The sequence below is a fragment of the Lasioglossum baleicum genome, chromosome 2, assembly GCF_051020765.1.
Source record: "Lasioglossum baleicum chromosome 2, iyLasBale1, whole genome shotgun sequence".
In the NCBI taxonomy this organism is placed as follows: domain Eukaryota; kingdom Metazoa; phylum Arthropoda; class Insecta; order Hymenoptera; family Halictidae; genus Lasioglossum; species Lasioglossum baleicum.
Genome location: NC_134930.1, coordinates 19,565,910 through 19,580,081, shown reverse-complemented (window position 1 = coordinate 19,580,081; position 14,172 = coordinate 19,565,910). Strand labels below are relative to the sequence as shown.

General features: G+C 42.5%; 1 protein-coding gene across 1 annotated transcript in view; it reads left to right on the top strand.

Moving 5' to 3' along the window:
* LOC143215470 (protein expanded) overlaps window positions 1–14,172 on the top strand; it is a 113,953-nt gene that overhangs the window by 61,006 nt on the left and 38,775 nt on the right. Inside the window, exon 3 of the mRNA XM_076437610.1 lies at window positions 3,059–3,214. Within this exon, the coding sequence (XP_076293725.1) occupies window positions 3,101–3,214 (114 nt within the window). The 5' untranslated portion in view covers window positions 3,059–3,100. The remainder of the gene's footprint in view (window positions 1–3,058; window positions 3,215–14,172) is intronic.

Genomic DNA, 14,172 nt, shown 5'->3' with positions numbered 1-14,172 from the left:
ATATCAAAGGAGACATCATACAGTCGGGGACAATATTAAGTGGACACTCTTAAATTCTTTTAACGTGTATACAATTGTAAATTACACCTGTTCATGTTTGTCAGAAATGCATCAAATCCGCTGTCTATTGATTACCAGGTGATTCGATGATCACATGGCACGATCTGAAAAGTATAATCCGAAATATTTGCGCAAGGTTCCGCGATGGAAACGACCGCGGAATGCATTGGCTATCGAGGGAGAGAGAGTGGACGAAGGGCACGAAGATATCGGAGAAAAAAGGGAGTGAGTGTAAATGGAGGGTGTAAGAGAGGAAAGGGCGTCGTGGAGGAAGAGGGGAGACCGGCTCTTATAATGGTGTGGCAGTTATACCGGTAAGCGAGTAAATGCATCAACGGTGCTGCAAGCCGAGAGGATCAGCAGCGGAGAAAGAGAAATAGACAACTCTCCTGGCCGCGAGTAGGTATACACTGGGAAAAGAACGGGTTAAACGAAGAAGGGTGGGGAAGTAGCAGGGATAGGATCGAGGAAAAGGGACAGGAGTAGTAAGGCTCCTCGGGGTGTGGGCGGATTGCACGCGTCTCTCGGTAATGGATCCCATCGATCATCCCTCCGCGGGTAGATGGTTTTCTCCTCCTTTCTGCTCTCTCGCGGATCGTCCATTAGTCAATTTCGTCGATTACCATGGCGACTTCGTCGAATCACCGGGCGACCCGAAAATAGCCGGGACTCGGCAACGGGAACGTTCAGGATGGCTCCTCCGGTGCACGCCGAAAGAAATTTATTGGCGGTGTCGGGACGTTATTATTAGACTGCGGACTTTTCTGCGAAACAAGAATTGTCCAAGCCCATTGTGGATGAATTGGTATTGAACCCTTTAAATACGAAATTTTTTAAAAGTGTTGTATGGTCAGTATTTATAAAAATACTTATTATTGATTCAATGTTATTAAGTCGGTCGGGAAATCAGGTTCCCGTTAAAATTCAGTTAAAATCTTCCATGTTTGGTTCGTTACATTTATGGTTCATGGAAATTTTCAAAAAATGCCAGAATACATATAAAATTCGATAGAATTCAGTACGATTTTTATTTGTTTTTGATCTACAAAGGTTGTTCCCATTGAAAAAGGGATTTTATTTAATTCCACTATCTAAAAATTTGTCCATAAAAATTGGAAATTGCATAAACATCCGCAGTCTAGTAATAAAAAATGGGAGCCACACGAAAAACGAAATTACTTTCCGAACGACTTAATAATTGCACAATTTCAACGAACAAGTCTGTTCGAGAAAATGTGAATTGAACCACATTTCTACATCTTTAGAATAGTTTCCCAGCTACTCGGACGTCCGAAGGGTGTAGGGTCAATTCTTCTTTAAGGTTATTTGAGAACGACATTCCAAAGTATTTGCGAATGCAAACAGCTATCATTCCAAGGGTCCTTACGTGGTACAATACCAAGGACCTTCGAATTGCAAGGCGCCACAATACCATCAGGGGTCACGGGAGGTCGCAGGGCCACAATTAAAGGGTCCTAGGAACGCAGAGGTTCACAATGCCAAGGGTCGTAGAATTGCAGAGGGTCATGGGAGGCCGAAAGGACTCGACGCTAAGGATCTTAGGAATGCGAAGGGCCGGTGATTCCGAAGAGTTCGAGGAGCCACAGGACCACAACGCTGAATATCTTACGAATTTAGAGGGTCACGAACTTGCTGACCAAATCATATTTCTCACAGGCGCCAAAAATGCAGTGTTTTTTTACAATATTCTTCTGTTATGTCTAATGGAATGCTGCGACCACGAACATCGTTGTGTTTGTTGCGCGCCGTGAAACAAAGAATAGTTTCTTCTTAAAAGTGCGGATATATATTGTTTTATAAAAACTACAAGACTGAATTTATTTAGATTCTTTACAATTACGTTAACAATACGTGCTCGAATAAAGAAATTTATTGAACAATTTCTAAGCACACCTATACAACTTCAGTAATTAAAAAATAAACAATGCGAAATCGGTACGGTTAGTGTTTAACACCCATTCCCAATAAATCGTTTAGCGTCCGCGTTCGAAATGAAATCGTGCGTTCGCGTCGCAACAGAAGAGAAGATGGAGGTTCGAGCGGATCGAGCTGGCAGATTTCGCGAAGCAATTAATCGAGGCGAGGGTCACGCGAGATTCCTCGGGCGAGTGGGCCCCCGATGCCCTCGCGTTGCATTTTTCGAGGACTTATTGTCCGGCGGATTTATGAGCGGGTGGCTGACTCGGCGCCGAGAGGGGCCATCTGTTTCTCCATCCACGCGACCGCTTCTTGTTCCACGGAGATGAAAATGGAGTAACGCCGGGAGCGATTCTGTGATTTACCGTGAACGGAGCGCCGCGAGGGGATTCAGCACACCCATCGTAAACCGTGCGAGGGACGGGGGGGGGGGGGGGGGGGAACAGCCATTCCTTGCGGCTGAATTCCCTGGAAACGCCACCGTGATTTGTGCGACCGGTTACCGTTTCCATTAGCATACTCCTATCGGCTTTTTCGTACATTGTTATCTTCGTTGCCGCGCCGAACCCGAAAACCCGGTATGTAGTCCCTCCTCCATTTGTCGATGGATTACAAGATGATTCGGTCATCGACGCCGAGATGTCCTGGAATTAATCGTTTGTTCACCTTCTACTGTTTGGGATCCACTTCCCCCTTCTCTCCTGTGGCGTTGGCGTGCAGCAACCTTCTGAAAAATCATGAACGACAAAGAAATTAAAATTCGAACGAATTAAACAGTTTTAAAAATTCCACTTTAACCTTCTTTCTAGTCTAATGTTAACTGTGCACAGGGAAATAATTGGACACCAGGCATTTTTCCAGCAAAATGAAAGAAAAAATTTGTCTGTTCGTGAAATTTTATTGATTTTTAATAGATAAGTATACGATATACTTAACCCCTTGCACTCGGAGCTATTTTAACGCGAAAATTAAACATTTCTTCGGACCTAGAATAAAATGTGTGGTGTAAATCCGTGAAATGGATGTTTCGTTAATCGTCTGAAATATTTTCTGATTCCAGTGAGGACGCTGTGCGTAGCGGCGACGAAATGAAGCATGCAGCATGCGTGGTAGCGGTGTCACGGCTGCGCGGTCCTGCCTTCAACCCCTGGTGTCCGCCAGCCGCTACCTCGCCGTTCAAGCCCTTCCCGGTGATCCTCTTTACTTCGTCGTTGAGGTGAGTACCGTCCGGGCCACATTATTAACGTTTAATGGGGTGGAATAATTCATGACGACAATGCATATTCACGATATGCATTACATATAACAGTCTCCATCTCGTTCCGTTATACATGGTAATCCCGAGTCATGTATTTTCCATGGGGTTCGGTATTATCCTTTAATGAGATACGGTAACGTTACCGTGCAGGCTTTATGGAAATTCATGAACCAGCCGCCAGATTTCTTCGAGCGCCACACGAAATCAACGCGGAAGATTCGAATCCTGCGGATGTCCACCCGCGTTTTCAATATTTAATTCCACTATATTCTTAGTAACACTAAAATCATCGCTAATCATGATTTATCACAGCGATTGTAGAATCACGATCACAGTCATGGTTTTAAGTTTTAACTTCATTCACGCCGTGATCCTGAATTTTTAATCCAGAATCCAGAGTGAATTTACTCACTGTCATCCTCATTTTTCATTTCTATTTCCTTCTTCATTTTTTAAAATTTAATTTCTGTCTCCTAAATCTGATTTGGAAAATTTTTATTTTGCGACAAGATCGTATGGCAAGATGCATGACACATCGGTTTGTTATCAGAGCCCGTCGTCACATATACAGTAGTGGATAGAAGTTTAAGGACCCTCTAAAAAAACGATAACTATTTTAATATTGTACTATACGATTTGAACTTTCCTGGGAAGCTAGAGCAACTAGTTTACTACAGGATGTGATAAGAAATTTTTCCAAAAATTGCAATTAATCGGAATTGTTGAACAAATACTAAAAAGTTGCATTTTTAATTTTTGGGTGTAGGCTTATATTGAAAATTTGTAAAATATGTTTTGCCGATCTGTGTAAAGTCGTAAAGTCTATTCCAATTGGCGCAATATAATCCCGAAAAAAATCATGGGCCGTGGTGGATGTTTTTCCCATGAGACCCTGGCAGCGAACGAGTTAATCCAGCGTAATTAAAAGCATAGCGTGGCGGAATCTGCGCCGGAATAGGTGATCCGACGCGGTGCAAGCCCGCGAAATTCTAACGTTTATCTGGACATGTGCATCGCCGGGTGTCGAGGGGGCACGCCCGGATTTTCTAATCGTGGAATGCGATTCGTTACATCCGCGGCGTGGGCGTGCGAGAGCGGAATAACCGATGCGCGGAGAAACTTCGCGTACAGTATAGTCAATATATTAAGGCGTGCGAAGGTACATGCACCTGCCTTGTCCGCGGCAACGGTCGTTTACAACCCGGCGCTGCGAGAGAGCGTGCAGAACCGCCGGGGACTAGAATGGTTAATTGAACAAAAATACGTTCCCTCCTACAATGTTACATTGCGCCGCTCCGCACAGCTCCGCGCTGTACGCTTCCTCCTGCGGCGGAATGCTTGCGGACTTCGTGATTCTCGCGGAAACTGTATATGTTCCACAGGAACGCTTCGACGTGGCGTGGATTCTCTAGTCGCGAGGTCTGCCCAACTAATAGAGCCATCCTCGTTTCAACTACGCGAAATAATAGAGGAAGGGGTGGTAACGTGCCCCCCAGTTTTATATCTCTTCCTAAACCCTGATTTTATGCGTTTATGGCTTCTGGAAATTTTCTAAAAGTGCTGGAACATCAAATTCCACCGAATTGAATACGATTTTAATTTATTTCAGATCCAGTACTTAAAATTTGCCCAGAAAAATTAAAAATTGCATAAACATCCGCAGATGTCCATTTTCGCTGAAAATGTAGGTAAACTACCAAGTGATCGAAGATCAAAATAAAAATTGTTTACATCAAATACAATTCGGAGATGACGTTGAAACAATGAGATTTCCCGGCATTTTTTGGACAACAACGTTGGTTAATTCTTGAAGAATTGTATACTCGTATGTCTAAGATTTTCCGAGGGAGATTTTCCATGAACTCTCCTAGAAGGTGGTTTCTATAATAGTCCCCGTAATGAGCTCATTAACGCAGGACACGTGTTTTTCGCAGCTGGAAGGAAGTAGCCTTATTTGCGTCGCTATCATCTTTTCCACGATACTTCCCGTGGGACGGTGAACGTAAGAGTCAGTGTCTTTTTTATCTTGCTCCGGTGCACCCTCCGGGCTTGAACATTGCTTTAATCGCGTCGTCGTCGTCGCGTCACTATAATAAACCCTCGGTTAATTTCCTAAATCGGTAGACTCGATAATAAGAAACCCCGGAGGGTCCGTGTTGTTTCTTAGATCGCGTAGTTCTATTTTTTTGGTGACCTCGCCGACGAAACGAGCATTTTCTTCGTCTATATTAATAATAAACCCCCGAGGGTCCGTGCTGTTTCTTAGATCGTGTTGTTCTACTATTTTTTGTGACCTCGCCGACGAAACGAGAACTTTCTTCGTCGATTATTAATTTCCTAAATCGGTGCACTCAATCAAAAATTAATTTACGTTCGATAAAAAATAACAATGTACTTTAAAACTGCGTCTAAATCCACCCAAATAGTACACCCAATCAAAAATTAATTTACGTTTGATAAAAAATAACGATGAACTTTGAAACTGTCTAAATCCATCCATGTGAGTTCGGTGTGGCCTTCGAGTAAAACAAATTGCGGTATTATTGCGCAGAGTTGGGCTAGATCTGGATCGAAGTAGCCGGGATTGGCTCGGTCTAGTGGCGATTCAACGTGGTAATGGTTTCAATGTCAAGGTTTCCGCAACGGCGTCGATTTTGCTGGTTCGAGGCTATTGCCTCCTCGCGTCGTTAGACAAGCCATCCTCGCGGAGAGCACGCGGTCGAACACGAGGCACCGCTGCCTGGCTATGCGTGTAGCGCACCTTCTCACACGATACCATCTTCCTAATTATAGCCAGGCTCATTTGTAACCACGAATCTGTATTCCCGGTTGCCAAGGAAATTCCTCGTTCTGCCTGCGTGGCCCCGCATGCGTTGCGTTGGCCTGCTATGAAATCACGGGCTGGATTCTAGCCTCGTTACGCCGATCAACTGAAAGTACGCGTATACACGGTGTCCCCGCTGAACTGGAGCGTGGCGGCCGATTATTTCATTCTCAACACTTTATACATACATATTCCTACATGTACTATACTTGTGGTAGTTCGAAAAACGTTAAAAAAACTGGCCGAAAACGTGCTTTTGTACAAGTACAGTGCACATTGACGGCGCACACTTTCAACCAGGAAAACTTTTTCTCACTCCCATAATTCGTGGTACACACATTAAATCAGAAGAGATTTTTTGTAAATGGACTAACCGAAAATTCTGCGACAATTGCGTTCAGTCTGAATTACAAGCTGCTGCGGCAGTCGTGTTAATGAAATTACCTGGACTTTGTCGAACGTGTTTGAAGATAACTTGGCAGTTTAGGTGCGAACAAGTCGGAAGCGCGCGTTTCTGTGGTCGTTTATGCTAAACAGTCAGCATCCTCATTAGACGCGCGTTTCCCTCGGGTGCCTCCTACGGAACAAAGGAACGACAAACGAGACCGGGACACGTTGTTGTTGCAAAACGTCCGATAAAAGAGACACCGAGAATGAAAACGTTCCATTCTCCGGAGGGCGCCGCATTTCCTCGTACTAATTTATCCGTTACTTTCTACGCGCTCGGTCTCGACCAATCGGCGACCGATGCCTATCGAACCAGTTGCATAGGCACTGATACTAATTTATTGCGCCGCGCCGGTAGCGTAATAATTACGTGGATAATTGAATCAGCGATTAGAGGAGCAGTTTCGTTCAGCTCTCGTTTTTACTCGGATCAGAAAAAAAACTACTGTTGTCTATTGTTCGAGAGAGCGACGGACCCCTCGGTACCCGACTGTTAATTATATCTCGCTAGTTTATTGGAATTTATGTCGTAACGGTGGCTCCGCCGATATTTCCTTGTTCCTTAGTTGATTGTTTCGCGGTACAACCAGCCTGCTCGCAACTCTTTCCCACCGCACGCCATCTTTCCTTTTTGCACGCTCTGCGAATTCTTTTCCTACGAATTTTTAGTTTATTTATTTACCGGAATCGTGTGGAGGATTAATCGAACGTTTCCCTAGGTGCTTCGCACCCAGTATTTATAGATTTAATGTGATGAAGATTTGAACGAGAGCGTCCGAATATTAATGGGAGTCACTGTTTTATGATTTATCGAAAAAATATTTGGGTACGGCGGCGCTTTTGTTAGATATTCATGGAAATTTTTCTGCGTAGGAACACGGTATGTGAAAAGAGCACGGTTTAATTTGGCACGATTACGTTTCGGAATTCAAATTGGAGGGGAACAATAATTTACACACAACGGATCCGACAGCTAATCAGCTCGTAGGCGTATAAATTTCCCGTGAGATCTCGACCGTGATTAATTATTCGGAGACTGTAGGCGTCAATGTGGATCCGGATGTTTTATCGGCTGATTTCAGAGTACAGGAATGTAGTAGAAACGTGACCGGACAAATTCGTGTTTCTGCAAAACAATTAGCAGAGATCGAACAGTGCTTTACTTTCTCTATATTACGGCTTATTAGACCAGAAATGAAATGGAATGATCGCGGATATTAATTATTGGTAGAAGTTTCTCTTGAATTCTATTTTCCACAGTTATAGACACTGCTAACACATTAAATCCACAGTCTACTTATTATCTCAATGAACGCCGCGTCGAGCGGAAAATCAGGTTCCCGTTAAATTCAATTAAAATCTTCCTCCGGTTGTTTTTTATCGCGATTGAATCAGTTTCGTTAATACGCGACACGTGTATTTGGACAAATTCGAAGATCATTCTGCAGGGAATGTACGGATCACTGAAATTGGAGCGAGAGACAGCGGATTTTATGCATTATGCATTTATGACAAAAATATGTAGGTGTACTTTATAACAGTAAAATCATTAGAAGAATTTAAACATACGTTAAGACAGACATTTGACATTTGTTGCAATCCAGGAAGAAAATTTTTATTTTGCATAAAAATCCGCTGTTTAGTTATTACTAAACCTTATTTAACTTATAAACTTATTTACCATATTTGTAAAGATCAATTCAATATCTTTTATAATAACATCACAATATTTGTTCAAAGTTGAAAAATGGGTCATTCTTCAAACTCAAATTTCTCAAAAACTGTGCGTCCAGGAGAAAAATTAAGGACAGATTCGGAATCGGCGCAAAAACCTATAAGAATTTCATAGTGAGAATCGAAATCCTTTTTGGCTGTTGGACAGTATTATTATACTTGACGTGAAAGTTGATGTTTGACTTTTGTCGATAGTGAACGCACCGTGGCGACAAGTTAGGTCGGTCGCCCGATGTAAATCATCCGGCTGCCACGAGGAAGATCCGTTCGGACAGATATTTTTGTCAATCTTGCGAATCTATCCCGTGGCCCCGTAGTCGTCGTCCGGGACATGGAATCATGAAATGCGCGCCGATAGGATCGACCGTAAATCTGAGCCGACAGGCTGTTCCAGCGGATATTTTATGGTGGCCCGTAGAGATTTGGTGCGGACAAGATCGGCGCCGGAATGCGCCGAGCGACTCGAAATATTCGATACGAGGCGATAAATTGTTCCGCTACCTCGGCAAGCGCATTCCTTCGCGAGCATTTATGAGGGACCCTTTCCCTCCGGGGCAACGCTTAAAACGCTGCAATTGTGCGAGCGTTTCCGTCTACGGCCTCTACGGTATATTCTCGATTAGTTTTACCTTACCATCATCGCGATGCATCGCCTCCCCCGCCCCCTGTGCCACCATTTCTTTCTTTCCTCAGACCGGCTGGTCAAATCTACTGAATCCGGTTGAATCAAACTGAACGCAGTAACCAGAACTTTGGATTAGGGCTGTTACTTTCCTTCGAAAGTCGAAGATTTCGAAGACTGCGGATTTGATGCATTTATGACAAAAATGGACACGTGCAATTTCAAGCAGTGGACATGTTAAAAATATTCAAGGACATGAAGGTATTAGTTTCAGTTTAATAGGATAATTAAAAGATCTATATCTTTGGAGATACAACAATTAACCCTTTGCACTCGGAGCTATTTTCACTCGAAAATTAACACTAAGCCTACCGAACTCTAAAAGCGATTAAAATGTTTTAGCTTATACAAATGACAAGGCTCTATTTATTTAGATCTTGTGCAATTTTGATTACAATATGTGCTTGAATGAAAAAATTTATCGAATCAATTTCTGTATATGTAACTTTATAATTTCAGTAATGATGGAATGAAAATATAAAACCGGTCATTTGACTGGCCGTGGTAGGTTTAGCGTTAAACATTTCTTCCGACCTAGAATATTTCCGTTCCCCATGATTTTAAAAATTGTATGGATATGAAATTGGTATAACACCTCGTACAATACCTAAATATTTAATAATTGATTCGATACTGACATAATTAATAATGTAAACCATATTCTGAATAATAGTACAGCAATTTTTAGTAGCTCCTCAGAGTCACACCATTCGAGTGCTGAGGGTCTTTGCTTTTTACGATCTTATTTTCAAAGTTCTACAAATGAAAAAAATTTTATTATATAATTTGAACATTTTTCTGATTTTAATTCAATGAAAGCTATATGTATGTATGTATTTACAGACAGCTCGTTTACATATACATTCGTTCTAATTCGTTCTTAATTAAATCTTTGTCTATTGTTAAATGTCGTATCGATATCCTGCGGGATTGCAAACCCTAACTAGAATATACTAGCTCCTTGCAAAAATTCAAGTGAACTCTGCTCATCTGGCTGTACTGATTTTCAACCAAACATTTTACATATTTGGTTTTTGTTCGGCAATGCATGCTTACCAACGATAAGCAATAGTAATCCAACTGGTCGAGTACTCCAAAGAAATTACATACCCGTACCAAGATCACAATAGTCGCCATTGTGTTTCGTAATCGAACGATGCTCAGAGATCCGTCTCTCCAATTTACTTTATTACACGTTTCCGGCCATCTCGATTATCGTAATTCTGGGATCAGGGTCGGAACCGCGTTTTCTAACATGTCACGAACGGCAACGATCGTTTGTTTTAGATTCTGAAAGGCAAAAAAGGAATGCAATGTGTATTTGCTTTATTTCAGCCTTACAGTTAAGAAATGTGACTTGGTTTACATTAACCTAACTTTACATATCTATCTTATTTCACACATTCGGTCCATACCTTCTCCCACTCTATTTCTTTGTCTCGCTCATTCCTACTCTGCTTGTATCCTAATTATTGCATTCTTTCCTATTCCCTAACATTTGTTTTTACATATCCTTTGATAGATTCTTTGGTATATTTATGCTCTCTTTTCTCTCTTTCTCCTCAACTTCTCCCACCACTCTTCGACATTTCTGTCTTTCCTCCCGCTCACTACATCCTCGATCCTGATTTTTTCTCTCATTACCCAGCATTCTCTCGTTAAATGTTCTAGGCTTCCATACTTGGGTTACCCTGGGTTGGTCGACAACTCATTTGGCCGACACTGTTTTCATTGACGATTTGACCGAGTTCCTGTCGGCCAAACCGTGTCAATGAAGACATTTGTCGATGATTTGACCGTGTAGATGAAAACGTAGTGTCGACGAAAGTTACTGTCGGTCCAATCGTAAATGAAAACAGTGTCGGCCAAATGAGTTGTCGACTAACCCAGGGTAACCCTCCATACTTGTCCTCACAAAGGTCGCATCCTCTCGCCTCGTCTTTCAGCCATTTGCTCCAATTTCCTGTATTTTCGCATATCACCCGTGCTATGAGCTTTTTGCCTGTCCCCTTTGTCGTTGAGAAGTTCACAGTCAATTCTGCAGTCCGTGTCTTGCTCCTACATCGTAGCGAGACTTAGATTCCGGGCCCGGAACGGGCAATTTCGAAACCGAACGATCATTTTGAACACGGGAGTCGCGACACCGTGCATCGGTCCCGATTTTTCGCTGCGGGCGGACATGCGAGAGAGATCCCGATACACCAGCATAGCGGAACCTTCAACCGGTTCCCGTGGACCGGGATAGCTCGTGTTACATCAGGTAACTTTCTAATCGTGGAAAATAATATGGCTTTTATCGGCCGCGTCGGGCGAACTCTTTCGCCTCTCGCGACTAATGAGCAAAAGGGAGAGAAACTGTCGTGTGTGCGCGTGTATGTGTCTGGAAACGAAGACTCTCTTACCTAGCCCCGGCACGAGATGTACCTGCATTTATCACTGGGGGCCAAGTGCCTCCGTGTTACGATGCCTCGTCCCCCTACCTCCCCACCACTTTTTCAAGGAGGAATCGAGTTGTTGAAGCAGTCGTAAAACAATCCCCCCTCCCCCAACTCCTCCTTCGGCCCGTTCCGTAACAATATTATTTATAAGAGGCACTCAACTTCCAAAGAACCGTAGCGGTCGACGGTTATTCGGACTTCTTTATGGATTTCCGTGGCATCGCGTTATCTCGGGGATGGGATGGGATTCGGAGTTCATTAAGGGACGTCGATGTCCCCGAGGATTTATCCGTAGCACTTCAGTTTGCTGCTCGTAATCAAGAACTATTAATTACAGAGACACGCTATCGCTCCCGAGCTTATGATCGCTCGCGGTACCGACGTGAAACTCCGATCCTGCGGTTTTTCATGTTTCTAGCGACGTTGTGTGCGATTGCGAGTGGATTATACCCGTAGCTGAGAGTGTTTAAACAATTATTCGTTGCCGGACTGTCCATCTTGGTTGCAAAATAAAAATTGTGCTCACATCTGTGTCCATAATTGTGAAAGTGGTTTATGGTTGAAATAATTATAGCTTGAAATAACAAGCGGAATCTAACGGCTCTTTTCTGGCTATGTCGTAAAAATTATAATACATTGAATTCGTTTAGTTTAAACTAATGCGATGTGAAATAATCCAACGATTCTTCGAGTTGATTATATAAGAAGATTTTTAAGCTCACGTTTGGTACACAATTATTGAAAAGCTTCCCGTACATAAAGCGTCAACTATTCGTTAATAAATTTCCCAATAGCAATGGCAATTTCAAGCTTGTTAAAGACGTTTAAGCGACTGCCTTTGAAAATCCCATTAACACGTTGACTGCCGAGCGTGTTTTATTGGTTTTGCCTCCAGTGCCGAGGCGCAATAGCCCGTGTTAGAATCACATACTGTATTTCCATGTATATTTCTGTTTATAATACCAGCAATAGAAATTTCTTTCCGTCTATTGCACGTGGTTGATGTTCAATGACAGAGTTTTTCATTCACTTCACAAGATTACGATTCGCGTTCATCCGCTTGTTACACGAAGCGAACAAGAACGCTTTCCGCTTTCGCGTTTTATTCTTGAGACTGTGAACACGCGCGATATGTCGGCGGAGCGATCGCAATTTATGCAAATCGAGCTGACAGCGAATTCGTCGATGCTTTGTTTCGCGAATAATGCGAGGGTCGGCGCGCGTCCATTCAGCCGAAAAAAAGAGCCCGGCGTTACAGTAGGAAGCAAGGCAAAGCGAATCGCGATTTGAATATCCGTGGGTGTTCACAGAGATTCTTATTTTCCTCCTCTCCACACCTGTTCTCGTTTCTTTCTCTTCCACGGTGCGATACCAGTCGATCTGTAATTTCGACACGGGAGAAACAATCTCGAACTTTTAGATAATTATCACCAGGTTGCCGGATCTTTATGCATTTATGGCTTCTAAAATTTTTTTTAAAATGCTAGAGAATAAAATTCCACAAAATGTAGTACGATTTCTACTTCCTTCAGATCTACAAAAACTACTACCACTGGAAATAGATTGTATTTTCTCCTACTTTCTTAAAATTCATCTGGAAAAATTGAAAATTGTCAAAATAAACCTACCACTGCCAGTCAAATGACCAGTTTTTAATTTTTCATTTCACAATTATTGAAATTACGAAGTGGCTTACACGGAAATTGATCCGACAAAATTTATTCATCGAAGCACATATCGCAATCAAAATTGCACGAAATCTAAATAAATAGAGCAACTGCAACTACAATATTTTTATGCAAAATCAAATTGATCTGCATTCTTCTATTTTCCATCCACTCATTTTCATCACAAACGCAATAAATCCGCAGTCTACTCGTCCCCGGAATGTTAAATTGCTTCCAACAGTTTCTGGTACTGGTACGAAGACAAAAAACGGTACGGAGAACGTCGTGATTATTTAATCGTAAATAATTGATCGGCATGAATAATGGAGTCCAACGTGCGTTAGAATCGTTGCACGTGCCGAGGTGTTGCATTCGCCTTGAGCAAACTCCAACAGCAGCAACCGTGTAAGTGAGACTTCGTATCTGCCGTAGTTTTCGTAGTTTTGTCGCATGCGATCGCGAAGTTTGCGTGCGATTTGCATACATGTATCAACAGAAACATTACTCTAGATATGTACATCCCGCAACCTATCAATTTAATGGTATTCAGAGGCTCACAGTGGCCAATCGATCATAATCTGTTGACGCGCGATACGATAACGAAGAAATATTTAAGTGTCCTCCAGTTTGCAGATATAAGCATAATTCGCACTTCTTGCTTTAACCCTCGGACAACTGACGATTTCTGTAGCTATGCAGGGTGTCCCATAATTCATGGCTAGAAATAAGACGAAACTCAAGAATAACGAAATTGCGTGCGAGGCTTCGTTTTCAAGTAAATTCAATTTAACTAAATTCATTTAACTTAATCGACAGATTGAACTAATCCTGTATTGTCGTTTCGAAATCATTAAAATCGCTCCTCGTGTGTTTTACAATGGAATGCAGGAAAAAGGAACTCGTTTTTCGCGACGATAAAAACAGGGAGTTCCCTCGGCTCTCCGGGGAATAATGGAAATCTTAAACGGCGGAATCCTCGGCGTGGAAAACGAGGATACAATCGGCAAGAAACGCGTTGGGGGAAAAAAGGCTCGTCTTGCGTGATCGGTAATTAAGCGATCAGCGTGTGGTATAAATTTGTTCGGCTGCATAACAACAATAAGAACTTCATCCGCGGTGTCTCC